This window comes from Pelobates fuscus, chromosome 5 (assembly GCF_036172605.1).
Source record: "Pelobates fuscus isolate aPelFus1 chromosome 5, aPelFus1.pri, whole genome shotgun sequence".
Lineage (NCBI taxonomy): Eukaryota > Metazoa > Chordata > Amphibia > Anura > Pelobatidae > Pelobates > Pelobates fuscus.
Window position 1 is genome coordinate 13,317,649 of NC_086321.1, and position 17,005 is coordinate 13,334,653.

The following is a 17,005-nucleotide window of genomic DNA, read 5'->3' on the forward strand; positions in this document are numbered from 1 at the left end:
AAAAAATAAATTAAAAAAAACATTTTTGTGGGTGATTTTATTTTTGTAAATCACACATCTGTGTGTATTAGCCTGGAGTGCTTCGCGAAATACAAAAGTCAAAACATTCTGAGTTCCTTGTAAGGGGTAGGGAGGACTGACATGACAGGATTATCCTTCCTAAAAAGGGCCACTTGGTTGGTACACATGTAAAGCACACATGACATGGGCTGCCCATTTTATGAGTTGAGAATTAATAGTGGCTGGCTGCTCATGATGTGAGTTGAGGGTGGCTGGCTGCCCATGATGTGAGTTGAGGGTGGCTGGTGGCTGGCTGCCATGATGTGAGTTGAGGGTGGCTGGCTGCCCATGATGTGAGTTGAGGGTGGCTGGCTGCCCATGATGTGAGTTGAGGATAGTGCCTATAAAAGATATTATGTCTCCTCACAGCTAATTCTGAGCTATTCTTGGTCATCAAAACAAACCTCCATCTTACCCCCTCCCTCTCCCTGCCTCGCTCTCTCCCCCTCCCCTGGCTGCTCCCCCCTCCCTCTCCCCATCGCCCCATATTTAGAAAGCGCTTCCGGCGGCGCCGAGCACTTTGACGTCATCCCCCACACGGCGGTGACGTCAATGCGGAGGGGAAGACGGGATGACGTGTCTTATTTAAATGTCTCCCGAGCGGAGGGATGGAGAGAAGGTCTGAGCGGACAGAGCCAGCACGGGGCATCGCCAGTGGGTCCACCGGGCAGCGGTAACCGGGGGCCACGGGGGATGGATGGAGAGAGGGAGGGGGGCCCATGGGGGCCACAGGAGGGGAGGGGGGAGCAATCTGCAGCTTTCCACCCATCATTCTCCCAGCTGGACTAACCCCTGCCCGGCAGCCTGCAGTCTGGGCATTCATAGAATGATTAACCATGGCTGCCCCATGCTGCATGAGAGGGGCCTGCAGCCCTGCATGGCTCACTATCCGTTAATCTCCATGCTCAGCATCCTCCATCCTCAGCATCCACTCCATGATCAGCATCCTCAACATCCACTCCATCCTCAGCATCCTCCATGCTCCGCATCCACTCCATGCTCAGCATCCTCAGCATCCACTCCATCCACTCCATGCTCAGCATCCTCCATCCTCAGCATCCACTCCATCCCAGAGCCGCATCCTCCATCCACTCCATGCTCAGTATCCACTCCATGCTCAGCATGCTCAGTATCCACTCCATGCTCAGCATCCTCAGCATCCACTCCATCCTCAGCATCCTCTATCCGTAGCATCCTCCATCCACTCCATGTCCAGCATCCTCCATCCTCAGCATCCTCTATCCTTGGCATCCTCCATCCACTCCATCCTCAGCATCCTCTATCCTTAGCATCCTCCATCCACTCCATGTCCAGCATCCTCCATCCACTCCATGCTCAGCATCCACTCCATGCTCAGCATCCCTCATCCTCCATCCTCTGCATCATCCATGCTATGCCCTGGATTGGGATTGATGCATTGTGGAATGCTGGGATTAAGATTGATACATTGTGTAATACCGGAGTTTGGTTTGGGATTGATACATTGTGGAATGTTGGGGGTTTAGATTGGGATTTATACATTGTGGAATGCTGGGATTAGGATTGATACATTGGGGAATGCTCAGATGAGGATTGGTACATTGTGGAATGCTGGGATTAGGATTGATACATTGGGGAATGCAGGGATTAGCATTGATACATTGGGGAATGCTGGGATTAGGATTGATACATTGGGGAATGCTCAGATTAGCATTGATACATTGGGGAATGCTCAGATTAGCATTGATACATTGTGGAATGCTGGGATTTGCATTGATACATTGTGGAATGCTGGGATTTGCATTGATACATTGTGGAATGCTGGGATTAGTATTGATACATTGTGGAATGCTGGGATTAGTATTGATACATTGTGGAATGCTGGGATTAGTATTGATACATTGTGGAATGCTGGGATTTGCATTGATACATTGTGGAATGCTGGGATTAGGATTGATACATTGTGGAATGCTGGGATTTGCATTGATACATTGTGGAATGCTGGGATTAAGATTGGTACATTGGGGAATGCTGGGATTAGTATTGATACATTGTGGAATGCTGGGATTAGCATTGATACATTGGGGAATGCTGGGATTTGCATTGATACATTGTGGAATGCTGGGATTTGCATTGATACATTGGGGAATGCTGGGATTTGCATTGATACATTGTGGAATGCTGGGATTTGCATTGATACATTGGGGAATGCTGGGATTTGCATTGATACATTGTGGAATGCTGGGATTTGCATTGATACATTGGGGAATGCTGGGATTTGCATTGATACATTGTGGAATGCTGGGATTTGCATTGATACATTGTGGAATGCTGGGATTTGCATTGATACATTGTGGAATGCTGGGATTTGCATTGATACATTGTGGAATGCTGGGATTTGCATTGATACATTGTGGAATGCTGGGATTTGCATTGATACATTGTGGAATGCTGGGATTTGCATTGATACATTGTGGAATGCTGGGATTTGCATTGATACATTGTGGAATGCTGGGATTTGCATTGATACATTGTGGAATGCTGGGATTTGCATTGATACATTGTGGAATGCTGGGATTTGCATTGATACATTGTGGAATGCTCAGATTAGTGGGTAAGAAAGAAATGAGTTCGATTCCCAGCAAGGGGAAAAGACTTCATGTGTGTCCGGGGGCGACCAGACCAGGGGGTAACCCTTACACAATTGTATGAAACATAGAGAAGCAGACCTGGTGGGTCAGAAAAAATTGGGCGCCCCCTAGTGGAGATCCATGCATATATACAGAGGGTAAAGCGTAACCTTTAATGAATGCTGTATAAAAAGGTATAGTAACCTATAATAGGATCGCAAATAAGCGATAAACAAAAAAGAAAAAAGAAAACAAATATATAGGAGGTTATAATAGAGAGAACACGTTGGATGGGGTGAAGTGTCCTAAAATAAGTTCCCTGGAGGACACTTCAATTGTCCCCCCAACGTGTAAAAATAGCTCTCAAGTGCACTGGTAACTCGATGCAGTTATACTATATAGCACCCTCCCGTCAGTACCCAAAGATCGAACCCAACAAACCGGGATCAATGAGGGTGGATAGAGTAGCAAAAACCTGCATACTCAGGAGAGAACTGTGGCAATAGGAAATAACAAAACGAGGTATGTATACTAATGTGATAACACACTGTCCAGGATATATTTTTACACGTTGGGGGGACAATTGAAGTGTCCTCCAGGGAACTTATTTTAGGACACTTCACCCCATCCAACGTGTTCTCTCTATTATAACCTCCTATATATTTGTTTTTCTTTTTTCTTTTTTGTTTATCGCTTATTTGCGATCCTATTATAGGTTACTATACCTTTTTATACAGCATTCATTAAAGGTTACGCTTTACCCTCTGTATATATGCATGGATCTCCACTAGGGGGCGCCCAATTTTTTCTGACCCACCAGGTCTGCTTCTCGAATGCTCAGATTAGCATTGGTACATTGGGGAATGCTCAGATTAGCATTGATACATTGGGGAATGCTCAGATTAGCATTGATACATTGGGGAATGCTCAGATTAGCATTGATACATTGGGGAATGCTCAGATTAGCATTGATACATTGGGGAATGCTCAGATTAGCATTGATACATTGTGGAATGCTGGGATTAGCATTGATACATTGTGGAAGGCTGGGATTAGCATTGATACATTGTGGAATGCTGGGATTAGCATTGATACATTGTGGAATGCTGGGATTAGGATTGATACATTGGGGAATGCTGGGATTAGGATTGATACATTGGGGAATGCTGGGATTAGGATTGATACATTGGGGAATGCTGGGATTAGGATTGATACATTGGGGAATGCTGGGATTAGGATTGATACATTGGGGAATGCACAGATTAGCATTGGCACATTGTGGAATGCTGGGATTAGGATTGATACATTGGGGAATGCTGGGGACCTATGGAATGTTTCATTCGGCATGTGTAGCAGCTGGACTAGTTCTGTTAATGTGGGAATGGTTTATAATGTAAGGTTAGTGGAGGATTGCAAGGTTTGTTTGTTGGGGTTTTATCGCCCCAGGGCCTTGCCAGGTGAAGTAAGGCTATGAGCCCTGGCTTTATCTGTCACATAAGGGTTAATAGAGAGGTCATCAGGGTAAGTGTGCATCCCAGTACCTGGCCGGCTCCATGATATAATCTATGTATTTAATGACTAATCTTTCAGTAAATCTTGATCTAACTGACATTTCCCTGCAGCACGGCCTCTTCTTCAGGGAAGAGGTGAAGCAGGTTGTGAGCCCTAGTAAAGAAAGTAAGGCCAGAGTCAGCCAGGGCATGGGCATTGCCAGGGATGGGGCAGTATGGCATGGCAGTGCCAGGGTAGTGGTGGTAGATTGTGCCAGGGTATTGGCAGTAGGGTACTGGCAGTGCCAGGGTAGTGGCGGTAGATTGTGCCAGGGTAGTGGCAGTAGGGTACGGGCAGTGCCAGGGTAGGGGCAGTTGGTTCTGCCAGGGTATTGGCAGTAGGGTACAGGCAGTGCCAGTGTAGGGGCAGTAGGTTGTGCGAGGGTAAGGGCAGTGAGGCAGAACCCAGCAAGCACATTGAAGGCAGGGCAGTCTGTCATTCCTGGTGCTCTTAGCTCTGGGTGCCCTGCAGTAGCTGCATGGCTCAGTGTTGGCATTGCAGCAGTGTGACCTGGGAGAAGGGGGGGGGGGGCGGGCTGTCATTGTCACCGGGGTTATCCTGTGTGTATCACAACCACCGTGCTGGGTGTCACTGTGTCTCGCTGTGCAGCATTGTATCACACTGTGTGTCGTTGTGTAACATTGTGTAGTATTGTGTAACATTGTGTCACACAGAGCCGCCATGCCGGGTGTCATTGCATCACACTGTGTGTAGTTTTGTGTAACATTGTGTCATTGTATCACGTTGTGTCACACAGAGCCGCCATACCGGGTGTCACACTGTGTGTGGTTGTGTAACATTGTGTGGTTGTGTAACATTGTGTGGTATTGTGTCTCCCAGAGCCGCCATGCAGGGTGTCATTGTATCACACTGTGTGTGGTATTGTGTAATTGTGTAATATTGTATCCCGTTGTGTCACCCAGAGTCGCCATGCCGGGTGTCACACTGTGTGTGTGTCATTGTGTAACATTGTGTGTAATTGTGTTTATATTGTGTAATATCGTGTCATTGTGTAATATTGTATCCCGTTGTGTCATCCAGAGTCGCCATGCCGGGTGTCACACTGTGTGTGTGTCATTGTGTAGTATTGTGTAATTGTGTTATATTGTGTAACATTGTGTCACCCAGAGCCGCCATGCCGGGTGTCATTGTATCACACTGTGTGTAGTATTGTGTCATTGTGTAATATTGTATCCCGTTGTGTCACCTAGAGCCGCCATGCCGGGTGCCGCCAGTTGAGGGATGGCTGCTGCTCGCTCTGTGCTGCTGATGGCCGGGGAGAGGCTGCTCCAGCCGCCGCTTGGATCCCGAGCTCCTCCTGTTACATTGTATCCACCTCCGGCCGCCGCTCTCCGAGGTGCTGACCGCCCGGTGTAACCAGGTGAGGCCCGGGGGGGCCGGAGGAGGGAGGGGGGGGGCTAGTAACATGGGGGGGGGGGAGCTCCTTGTATGGGGAGGTGGGGGGCACTTTTGGCCAGGTGTGGGGTTTCTGGCTGGGGAGGTGGGGGGACATTTGGCCAGGTGTGGGGTTTCTGGCTGGGGAGGTGGGGGGGGGGGACTTTTGGGGAGGTGGGGGGGACTTTTGGCCAGGTGGGGGGTTTCTGGCTGGGGAGGTGGGGGGGACTTTTGGCCAGGTGGGGGGTTTCTGGCTGGGGAGGTGGGGGGGACTTTTGGCCAGGTGGGGGGTTTCTGGCTGGGGAGGTGGGGGGGACTTTTGGCCAGGTGGGGGGTTTCTGGCTGGGGAGGTGGGGGGGACTTTTGGCCAGGTGGGGGGTTTCTGGCTGGGGAGGTGGGGGGGGGGACTTTTGGCCAGGTGGGGGGTTTCTGGCTGGGGAGGTGGGGGGGGGGACTTTTGGCCAGGTGGGGGTTTCTGGCTGGGGAGGTGGGGGGGGGGACTTTTGGCCAGGTGGGGGGTTTCTGGCTGGGGAGGTGGGGGGGACTTTTGGCCAGGTGGGGGGTTTCTGGCTGGGGAGGTGGGGGGGGACTTTTGGCCAGGTGGGGGGTTTCTGGCTGGGGAGGTGGGGGGGACTTTTGGCCAGGTGGGGGGTTTCTGGCTGGGGGGGGGGGGGGGGAGACTTTTGGCCAGGTGGGGGGTTTCTGGCTGGGGGGGGGTGGGAGGGCTTCTTGAGGAGGGGGGTCACTAGGTCTGGTATGATACCAGCTGGGCTTGGGGGTGTAAAGGCTAAATCTGCTAGTTGGGGTGGGGAGGGGGGGTGCAATAGAGTCTATAATTCTACGCAGCAGACCCCCTCCTGGTAGATGCAGTGAGATCTAGTCAATCACTGGTTTTACCAGGGGTATAAAGTCACAGGTAGCATGAGGTCCATAACTGATTGGGGGTGTGATTATCCTTAATCATTTCTTCCCACTAACAGACCTTCTATCTTTCCATTTTCTAGTACTGAATCCTACCGGTAACAAAGTCCCAAGAGGAAGGGGTAACCTGATTCTAGCGGACCCAGGATCTGGGAGGTGTCATTGGTGCATACTGTATATATGTCTGTCTGTGTAAGAATACCAGCGCGGGAAGCGGATCTTTGGGAAGAAGGATATGATTGGAATAAGCATTGGGCTGCAATCCTAGTATTTCCTCAGATTAGAAGACGCTGCAAGACGCAGACACATGCAAGCGCCCTTGTTTTGTTGGATATACGTTTTTTAATAAACACGTGTTCTTTTTTATTACCTTAAGTTATAAAAACTTCTATATTATTGGTACAGTCATATATTATTTTGTTTTTTCTTATTTTGGGAATCTTCTTGGATTTAAAAGCCAGGCACTCCACTTCTTCATGTCACCCTGACCCGTTGAGTGACACAGGACAGAAAAGGTTGGCTGCATTGGGAATATATTTCAGAGAACAAAGTGGAGATTGCTAATGTTTGAAGAAGACACAAATTCAAGAAGTAATCTCTAGGTCAGCTTCAGTACAGATCGCAATCTGGGCAAAATGGGGTAAGTGAAGTTATATTTATATATATATATAATATTTATTTAATTTAATTTAAATGCCTCATTCTTTCTTCACTATTGTTTCTATCAGACCGTCCCATGAGAATAAATCTGTTCATCGCACGTTTAATTTATTTGAATAGTATATGAACAGTTAAAGTTAAATGGTATTTGGAGAACAGAGGAAAAGCCGTTTAAATGATTTTTGTTGACTGAGCAATTCTGTTAACCTTCTTCAGTGTTTAGAGACCTAAACGGCCTTAATGCTCCATAAATATAAAGACTGAAGCTCTGTATGAGACATGCATTAGGAATCCGTAAACAAAGGCATATTTAATGGCCGTAAATTGGTACAATGAATTATATTGATTGTGCTTGCCAAATATACAGCATTCATAAAGATTTGACCTATTTGTCAATGTCCGTTTGAGACTGGAAATAAATTGCCCTATTTTACAAATATGGAAACAAGCTCGTAACACTTTGTCTTGTGTTGGAGAGCAACTCTGACTATGGCAGTAGAGGTTGTGTCCCTTGTGAGGGACTGTGGTTTGATACACCTCTTGGTCTGTATGTGGACCATATAGAATCTCCGCGAAATCTGGGTGTAGCTCAGCTGAGGGTTTAGCGGAGCACCATAACCACTACATGCTACTGGAGTGTTTATGGGAGCCAGTCAAACCAACTCAATAAGACTGTAGTGGTTATGGTGCCTCTTCAAAGAAGAAAAGTCACTTTCTAGAATCTGTAATATTATGTTTACTTATTCCTGATATTTAATAACTATGTACTTGTAAGGGGTTTTGCAGATCTGATAGCCCACTTGGTTCCAGGTCTCTATTGTTAATTTTGTTCCCGTGTGTGTGTGTGTGTGTGTGTGTGTGTGTGCGCAAACCCCACACACATACTGTGACCTTCCTCGTGAGAGCCGAGCTACAGACTGTGCATGTGCAGCAATCCACAGCTTTCCTAGTACTAGCATAGCTGGTTCACTAGACTGTAAGCCGAACTGCTAGCACCCAGAGTATGTCTCCTCTCCATTTATTTAGCTGTTATAATCCTCCTTTGTGGTTGTAACTTCTCTGTGGGATTATAGGATCAGATCAAGCCGCATAGACCAATATAGCACGTCTCTCATTGGAGCATCTTATCCTGGTGTGGCAGGGGGTCTCTTACAAAGGTGGGCAATTGTTATTTTTTTAATTTATTTAAAAAAACACTTCTGCCAGTTATCCTAATTATGCATTTAAATAGGGGTCAGTGCTTTACTAGATTAACCCTTTAGGTAATTCCAGAGCCTAATGGGTTCAGCACTGTAAACGTACAAACCATGTTGGTATTTTCCTGTGAAATGGATTCCATGTAAATGTGTGGATTTTGAACCACCAAATCCGGAGTTTTTGTTTTTCCCCAAATCCCTGGTGGTAGTGGTAGGTCGGTGCACGGCTCACCACTTTATAGAATAAAAAAAATACATTGGGTGCTGGGCTGTCATTTAGTGCTTAAATAGAGCTGTATTCCTGGCACTCTCTCTGCCTCACCACTGACGTGAAAAAAGGGTAAAAACACTTTTTTTTTTTTTTTACTTCGCTGATCCCAGTGCAAATGTCCTTCGACGCTGGGTCGCAGCTCTGCCTCCCCCGTCTTCCAACAACGAGCGGGCGCTAATGCGCATGCGCTGCATGACATCCCCATAGGAATCAATGCCGGGGAAAAATCTGCTGCTGGATGTCCTCATACGCTCATGCAGAGGGTTTGTATAAATGCAGGAAGCGTCTCCAGTCGCTGTCTGGGAGACAGTCACTGGAGGCAGACTTAGAGCTGCAATGTACACATTGCAGTTTCTCTGGAACAATGTTTGTGTATCTCCAACACTATAGAGCCCTAGTCACCCTTCCGCGGCAATTAAATGGTTAATGAACAATTTATTTGCTTACCTTAATCCAGCGCCGTGAGAAAGTCCAGCGTCAAACAGGTGCGATTTAATCGCGGAAGCTCCTCTCGTGGCTGTCGGTGAGACAGCCACTAGAGGCTAGATTAACCCTGCTGAAGTGGTCTGGGTGCCTATAGGGATCCTTTAACATTGTAGAACTAAGTGCAAAAGGGACACTGCACCCAGACCACGTTAATGAGCTGAAGTGGTCTGGGTGCCTATAGTGTCACTATAATGCCATGTATTGTATTTTATGTGTGGTTATGCAATGGTGTGTGCATGTGCACTGCTATATATAGGTTTTTATTTTTTGAAATATAATACCTTATTTATTGATCACAACAGAGAATGTAAGATCAATAGCTTTTCCTTTAAAAATAGATGAATGTAATTGCTGGGTGAGAAAGTGTCTGTCTGCTTTTCATATTGGCCCTCTTAAAGAACACTGGGCTCATAAAGGGATACTCTAAGCAGTAAAATAAAATGGCTTAATGAAGCAGTTATGGTGTATTGAACATGCCCCTAGAGTCTCACTGCTCAATTCTCTGCCATCTAGGAGTTAAATCCCTTTGTTTATGAACCATAGGCACACCTCCAGTGGCTGTGTCTAACACAGCTTGCATGAAAGAAAATATTTTATTTTCATCCAGACCTTGCAGCACCTTGTGTTTACTTTAGAAGTTTTTATCTCGTGCTTTGTTAATTAAACTTTAATCACACATAGGAGACTGCTGCATTCTCTAGATGTCTTTACATGAAATGTATAGGGAGACTGGATGTCACATGCAGGAAGGTTTGCCAAGGGCTTCATACACAAAGTGATTTAACTCCTAAATGGCAGATAATTGAGCAGCGAGATTGCAGGGTCATTATCTATACACCAAAACTGCTTCATTTAGATACAATTTTGTAGTGCTTAGTGTCCCTTTAAATGGTTAATGCTTTTTCGGATTACCTTGAGTTTCTAGGTTTTACTATCGGTAGTCTCATACAATTCTTCTTCTTGCCCTTTTCCGCAAACTCCTACATCTTCCAGTACAGTATAATTAAAGGGAAAGTACAGCCATGCTGATTTGCAAGGTTGCATACATTTAAAAAACTGCATTTATGACTCATTGTAAGAACCGTTCATATTATTCTGTCTCTTTTAGTAGAGCTTTCTTTCTTTATTCCAATACATCTAATCTGCCACGGGAAACCTATCCTGATACATCCGCACTACTTCTGTGATCATTTTCTTTATCATATAAATGTAATCCCACAAATCCCCTGCTTCCAAAGACAACGTAAACTCAGTGCTTTTTTTTTTTGTTTTTTTTTACGGTGCTGGTCTCTCACACCTAGGGGTTTTGTGTAAATAATGTTGTTCACTAACGTAAGAAATGTCCGGAATTGAAATTGAATTTAGAAATCGTGTCCAAAGTAGTATCCACGGGAGAAACGCTCCAAGTCCGCTGTGGTCACAGCTCCGATACTTTGGTCTTAAATTTGCAACTTCTCAAAGTCAATGAATTTCCAATTTCAGACCAAAATAGCAATGAAATTATATTTTCTAATCCAGCTTTGTTTCCTAAATTGTTAAATTCACACTAAAATTATAGCTTTTATGACTCTTCACTGTTATGGTGTCAGTTATGAGGTTTAAAATCATGCAGGTGGTCTTAACCCCTTCACTAGCAACTTACTGTTTGGAAATATTTGCTCAACACTTATTTGAAGCAAGAAATACATAACAGTGCCCCTATTTTACTATCTACTGCCCCTCTTTTCTAGGAGCTCCATATTGTTGGTGTTTCTGAGTGTATAACAGAGCTCCACAGCAATAATACTCCCAGTAATGTGTCTGTGTATAACAGAGCTCCACAGCAATAATACTCCCAGTAATGTGTCTGAGGGTATAACAGAGCCCCACAGCAATAATACTCCCAGTAATGTGTCTGTGTATAACAGAGCTCCACAGCAATAATACTCCCAGTAATGTGTCTGAGTGTATAACAGAGCCCCACAGCAATAATACTCCCAGTAATGTGTCTGAGTGTATAACAGAGCTCCACAGCAATAATACTCCCAGTAATGTGTCTGAGTGTATAACAGAGCTCCACAGCAATAATACTCCCAGTAATGTGTCTGGGTGTATAACAGAGCTCCACAGCAATAATACTCCCAGTAATGTGTCTGGGTGTATAACAGAGCTCCACAGCAATAATACTCCCAGTAATGTGTCTGAGAGTATAATAGAGCTCCACAGCAATATAACTCCCAGTAATGTGTCTGAGTGTATAACAGAGCTCCACAGTAATAATACTCCCAGTAATGTGTGAGTGTATAACAGAGCCCCACAGCAAAAATACTCCCAGTAATGTATCTGGGTGTATAACAGAGCGCCACAGCAATAATACTCCCAGTAATGTGAGTGTATAACAGAGCTCCACAGTAATAATACTCCCAGTAATGTGTCTGTGTGTATACGGAGTGTAGCGGAGTAGTAGCGGTTAATCCACGGTATCTCCACTGGTAGTCAGGATAAGCAGGTAAAACACAGGTAGTGTAGTAACAATGCTTTCCTTCCAAGAACTAGACGACACATAGCTTGGAGGTCAACTGAGCTTTTATTCCACAGGGACAGTATTTATGCAGTTCCCCATGCAAGGGGTTTACAAACTGGTATTGCAGGGGTGTTAATCAAGGGGACTGTGTGGGAAACTGACCCTGCAAGATTATTTCCCACCATGCCCTGCTGTACTGGAGAGATAATCACCCAAGAATGTACTGTTAATTGATTATCTCTCAGTACAGCAAAATACTGCATTTTATATAAAAAATACCCAACTGACATGACATTTAACCAAATGCCCAAATACCCAATATTCATGACATTTACCAAATGGCCCTTTTTTTTTTTTTATTTGCATTTGCAAAGGTGAAAAAGTACTGAGCAGTGAGACTCGCAGGTCTCTATTGACAGTTTGATAACGAGTAAACATCATGCGATAGAATGAGTAATAGCAAGAGTTGGTAACAGTATTGGGAGCGGTCAACATTTGGGCTCGCAGGCCCGCGTTGTGGATGGACTCGCAGGTCCTTTATCGTGTTAAGTTCGGCAACATACGTACAACATGTAGAAAGATCGATTTTGAAGTTGCAAGTGTTGATTTTAGGTATCACTAGTGATCAGCGTTTGGGCTCTCAGGCCCCTACTGTGGGTGGTTTCACATGTCCCTTGTGTTATCTTTGTGTGTACACGTTTCCCTTCCTTTGTGTTTGTGGTTGACAATGCGGTTCCCAGGTCTCTGGGTGTCTCAAACTTCTGTCTATCTTATGTCTGTGTTTGGTGGGGGTAGTCTGTGACCTAGTGACTGTACCGTGGTCGTGAATCCTTCCCTTGGTGGTGTGGGGGATTACCCTCTAGTCTGCGTACAACTGTGGGGTTGTCAGCCCTTAGGTCTCGGGCCCCAGGGGGGTTCATGGTTCCTTTTGTTTAATTTGCCGTGCTGTGGGGTTTAGGTGGTGTCCCCCTGTATTTCCAGATGTATGGTACTGTCCCCTGTCCTGTTATGTCCCTAGCCATCCTGTCGGGACCTGTGCAGAACTCCTGTTGTCCCGTGTGTTCCTGTCGGTCACCCGCCCTTCGTGTATCGAGATCTGTGATGGTTAGGGTTCCCCTAGGCATCGGGCTCCGCTACCCTCAGTTCTATTGCAGTTTTCCTGCTTCAGTCTAGTAGTTGGTCTCCTGTGTTAGGTATTTCCCTGCTCGCATTTAGTGGTCTCTATCTTGGGTTATGGGGGTGGGGAGGGGAATGGGACCATGTTGGGTTGTCGGTATTCTGTCTGCGGTCAGAGTCTGCGGTGGGTGGTTGACGTTTTTTGTCTTTGTCATTAGAGCCGTAGTCTTTCTGTGAAGTCTGGTTTCGTCGTTGTCAGCAACCAATGACCAATTGATGTGTGCCTTTGGCGGAATTGTGGAGGTCTTCAAGAGATCTCAGTTCTTCCATTTGTGAGAACCATGTCTCCAGCAGTGGGGTTACTGGTTGTTTCCAGTATTGTGGGATGATTGACTTGGCCGTGTTCAGAATGCGTATAGTCATTGCCTTCTTGTATAAGGTTCGGGGGGCCCTGGTGTGATGCAATAGCATTTCGGCTGGGCTCAAGGGGGGTGGGTCGTCTGAGAATTGCTTCAACATTGTGTGTATTCCCTGCCGGTATGGGACAAGCTTGTCACACTCCCACCAAATGTGTAGTAGCGTGCCCCTCGTCACTGCGCATCTCCAGCACAGTGGAGAGTGGTCTAGGGTTATCGTGTTAAGTGTCGCCGGGGTGCGGTACCACTGTGTCAATAGTTTGTATGCCGCCTCTTGTGTCTTACTATAGCTGGAGCAGTGGTGTGTTAAATAATAGATTTTTTTTCCCATTCCGCCTCGCTAAATGTGCGGTTTAGGGCCTTTTCCCATTTCCCTTTGAAGTTTGGCTGAGCTACTGGTGTCTGTGTCAGTAGTAGCGTGTATATGATGGATACCCCATGGGATATTGGGTCTGGGTTTAAACATATCTCTTCGAGGGCAGTAGGGGCCCGTGCCAATATTTCCCTGTGGGAGGGTTGCTATGTAGCTCTGAATTTGTTTGTGTTTCAGGCGTGTCAGGAGTGTGTGTTCTGTTGCTCCTCTCAGGTCGTTGAGTGTCTTAGTGCCTTTTGACGTGTAGACATGTCTAAGTCTGGGTATGGGTTCTTGGACTAGTGTTGTGAATGCCTTTGGATCCATGTCTGGGGGGGGGGGAAGTCTGGATTATGTATCAATGGGAGTAGTGGCGTAGGATAGGATGTGAGACCGTGTCTCCCTTTCGTGCGATGCCACTCTTGTAGGGTGGCTCTTGTGTAGGGGGGGGTCTTCTTTCCCTCTTGTGGGGGTTCCCGGGGGTAGCCATGGTAGGACTGCGACGGGGACGCCTACCTTATGTGTCTCTGCTTGTTTCCACAATTTATGTGTCCCATTTTTTAGTCCATTCTATAATCTGCAGGAGGTGGCATGCCCTGTAGTAGAGGGAAAAGTCCGGGAGAGCCAGACCACCCTTATCTTTTGGTTGCATTAGGAGTGTGTGCTTTAGTCTGGGTCGTTTACCGTTCCATACATAGTGTCCTAGTGCGGTGCGGAGGGAGGTGAAGAATGTGCGGGGGACTATCATGGGGATGGTCTGGAATAAGTATAATAGGCGGGGGAGAAAGTTCATCTTGACTACTTGTATCCTTCCTAGCCAAGAGATGTGTGGGTACGCCCATTCTTGCATCTCCGTGAAATGACCCCTTTTTACATAGCTGGGATCTGAGCGCACCATCTGGTGAAATACTGCTCAGATCCCTGCACAATTAAACGAATGCCGTTCGAATTACGGTTTTTTTATTAACAGGTATTGAAATGCACGAACAGACTGGTTACGTTAGAATACCGAAAGAACCGGTTTCCCGAACTGCCCGGAAGCCCAGCGGTGTTCGTGCCGTCAAGTAGCCGATTTTAGTTCCAGGCACTCGATGACCAAACACTGCTGGGCTTTCGTGAACATATATGGCCACCGCCGCATGTTCGGTATACGAACGGTGGCCACACACATACTACCTTAATTGGCTGCGGATACATTGTATCTACCGTTAAATGGGAGACACACAACCTCCTTTGGGTGGTCTCCCATTCGGTATATTATTCGTTTCACGAACAGTGTTGAAAGTCACTGTTCGTGAAACTACCATGTGAATGCTGGCGGCTTTCGTGCCGCAAGTATACGAATGCTATGGATCTAATTATAAAACGAAATACAAATACAGACATATGCAGGCAATCTTAAAGCAATAGCATCCTATACATAAAATGACCGTCTTAAGGGGCTAGGTTTGCAACACAGAGCTCCACTGTAATAATGCTCCCAGTAATGTGTCTGAGGGTATAACAGAGCTCCACAGAAATAATACTCTCAGTATTGTGTCTTTAAACCACAATAAATGTGTTTAGAAATCAGTCTTTGTAAATAATATACATTGTTCTTGTTCGATATTGCATTGTAGTAGCATAAATTATCTCAAATTTCTCACAGCAGCCCTGCTCCTGGGGTTACCCCCACTCACACCCTTAAAATTAAAGTGTCCCTTTTTGTTCCATTTGAAATGTTGGGAAAGTCGGGTTAGTATAAAAGCAAAAATACCCCCCACCTCCCTCAACCACACACAATACAGTAAGTGCGATGGAATTATATCTAAAATGGTCATTTGCATTGCTTATATGTATTTGTAAGGACCCTGAAGGCAAATGTTAAAATGTCTGTCACTTATTTTTTTTTTACACTTTAACATGTCTAAAATCCCACCCTTCCCCGTGCTTGCCCGTGTGTGTGGTGTGTTTTTGTTTGGTTTTATTTATTTATTTCATTTTATTTAAGCCTGCTTATTTTTAAAGTTATACATAAGGAAAGGTAGAGACTACTTTTCCTTATGTACAACCTTCATGGTGATGAAGGGTAGAACTTTAGTCAAGCTCCACGACCTTTGTTGACTTTATTTTGGGTGTCAGCCTGTACTCGCCACCTTCCAGCATCATGCCGCATCATCAGTTCTCCATGTTAATTCTAACTTCATTGTGACAGTCAACACAGGTCTATTGGATATCTAAGCATGCTCGCCCAGAGTCGGTGGGGCCAGCACATCATTAAAAATAGTAGTGGGGTGCTAGAAGGAGGGGTCCCGTGGCTGTTTGTCGAATGACTGAAGTGGTGACAGCTGCTTTAAATCCTATAATTCTAAAAATAAGAGCAAATTAATAAGTAAAGTGCTATAGCAATTATTGTAAATTTCTGTAATGCTAACAGTGAAATGGTAGAGCACTCCTCTTCCTTACTGACTGTAGGAATAGTATGACCAATTGAAACTTCCTTTACTGCTCGGAAGCAGAGGGGTGAGAACAACATTTTCAGGATAATGGCAGACTTTAACTGAGTGGAATGGATGGTAGTCATTCTTGGAGTTTAAAAGTACACTCATTTAAGTTTTCTGGGTTCAGTTCCCCTGCCCTTAACCCTGCAATGTAAAACCTTACAGTGTCAAGACTTCCTCTAGTGGCTGTTTTCCAGACAGCCAATAGAGGGGCTTCCTGCTGTTTCACAGAATGTGACTCTGCGAAATGATGCTCGACATCCTCAAAGTTTGATAAGGACATCCAGTGTATTCAAATCCCCATAGGAAAGCATTTGCTTTTATATGGGGAAGGTCTAATGCATGAGCGGATCTCACCATGCATGCGCATTCGGTTCCACATCAGCACTAACTTAAAAAAATTAGTGTTTAAAAGGGTGAGTTTTACTTAATTTTGTTCCCTTGCCACACTGGTCTTGCAGCTGTGACTATGATCTCAGCCAGGGAGTCAGAGTAAAGATTAACAGGACACTGCGGTCACCATAAATTAATCTAAATGAAGTTGTTATGGTGTCAGGAGGCCACCAGGCACACTCTTACCAAACAGATTATCAATGGGGAGCTACTAATTGGCTTAGAGCTGTGGTTTCCCACCCAGTCCTCAAGTACCCCGTACCAGTCCAGAATTTAGGGGTTACCCAGTTGTGTATAAGGTGGTTTTAGAAGGAAAAAAACCAAAAAAAAAACACTTAAGACACAACAGAGTAATCCCTAAATCCTGGACTGGTAGAGGGTACTTGAGGACTGGAACCCCTGGCTTAGAGTGTCAGCTGACCGCTCTAAGCCAATCAGCAAGGCCTTTTCTGAACAGTCTGAGTAAGGCAGCCACTAGAGGTGTGTTTAACCCTGCAATGGAAACTAAAGGACTTTTGCACCCAGATGGCTTCATTGAGATAAAGTGGTCTGGTGGCTTTTTAGGGGTCCTTTAAAATTGATGAATTTTTTGATGC

At 45.6% G+C, this 17,005-nt stretch overlaps 1 protein-coding gene across 3 annotated transcripts in view; it reads left to right on the forward strand.

Annotated features, from left to right (window-relative positions):
- The first annotated feature begins 548 nt into the window (after positions 1-548).
- The window catches only part of HOMER1 (homer scaffold protein 1), a 102,812-nt gene continuing 86,355 nt past the window's right edge, over positions 549-17,005 (forward strand). Inside the window, exons 1-3 of one of the 3 annotated variants that reach the window (XM_063453581.1) lie at positions 549-733; positions 5,432-5,601; positions 6,620-7,176. In XM_063453581.1, coding sequence (XP_063309651.1) covers positions 7,172-7,176 — 5 coding nt within the window. In that variant the 5' untranslated portion in view covers positions 549-733; positions 5,432-5,601; positions 6,620-7,171. The remainder of the gene's footprint in view (positions 734-5,431; positions 5,602-6,619; positions 7,177-17,005) is intronic. The other 2 variants (XM_063453582.1, XM_063453583.1) reach the window with 2 other exon arrangements.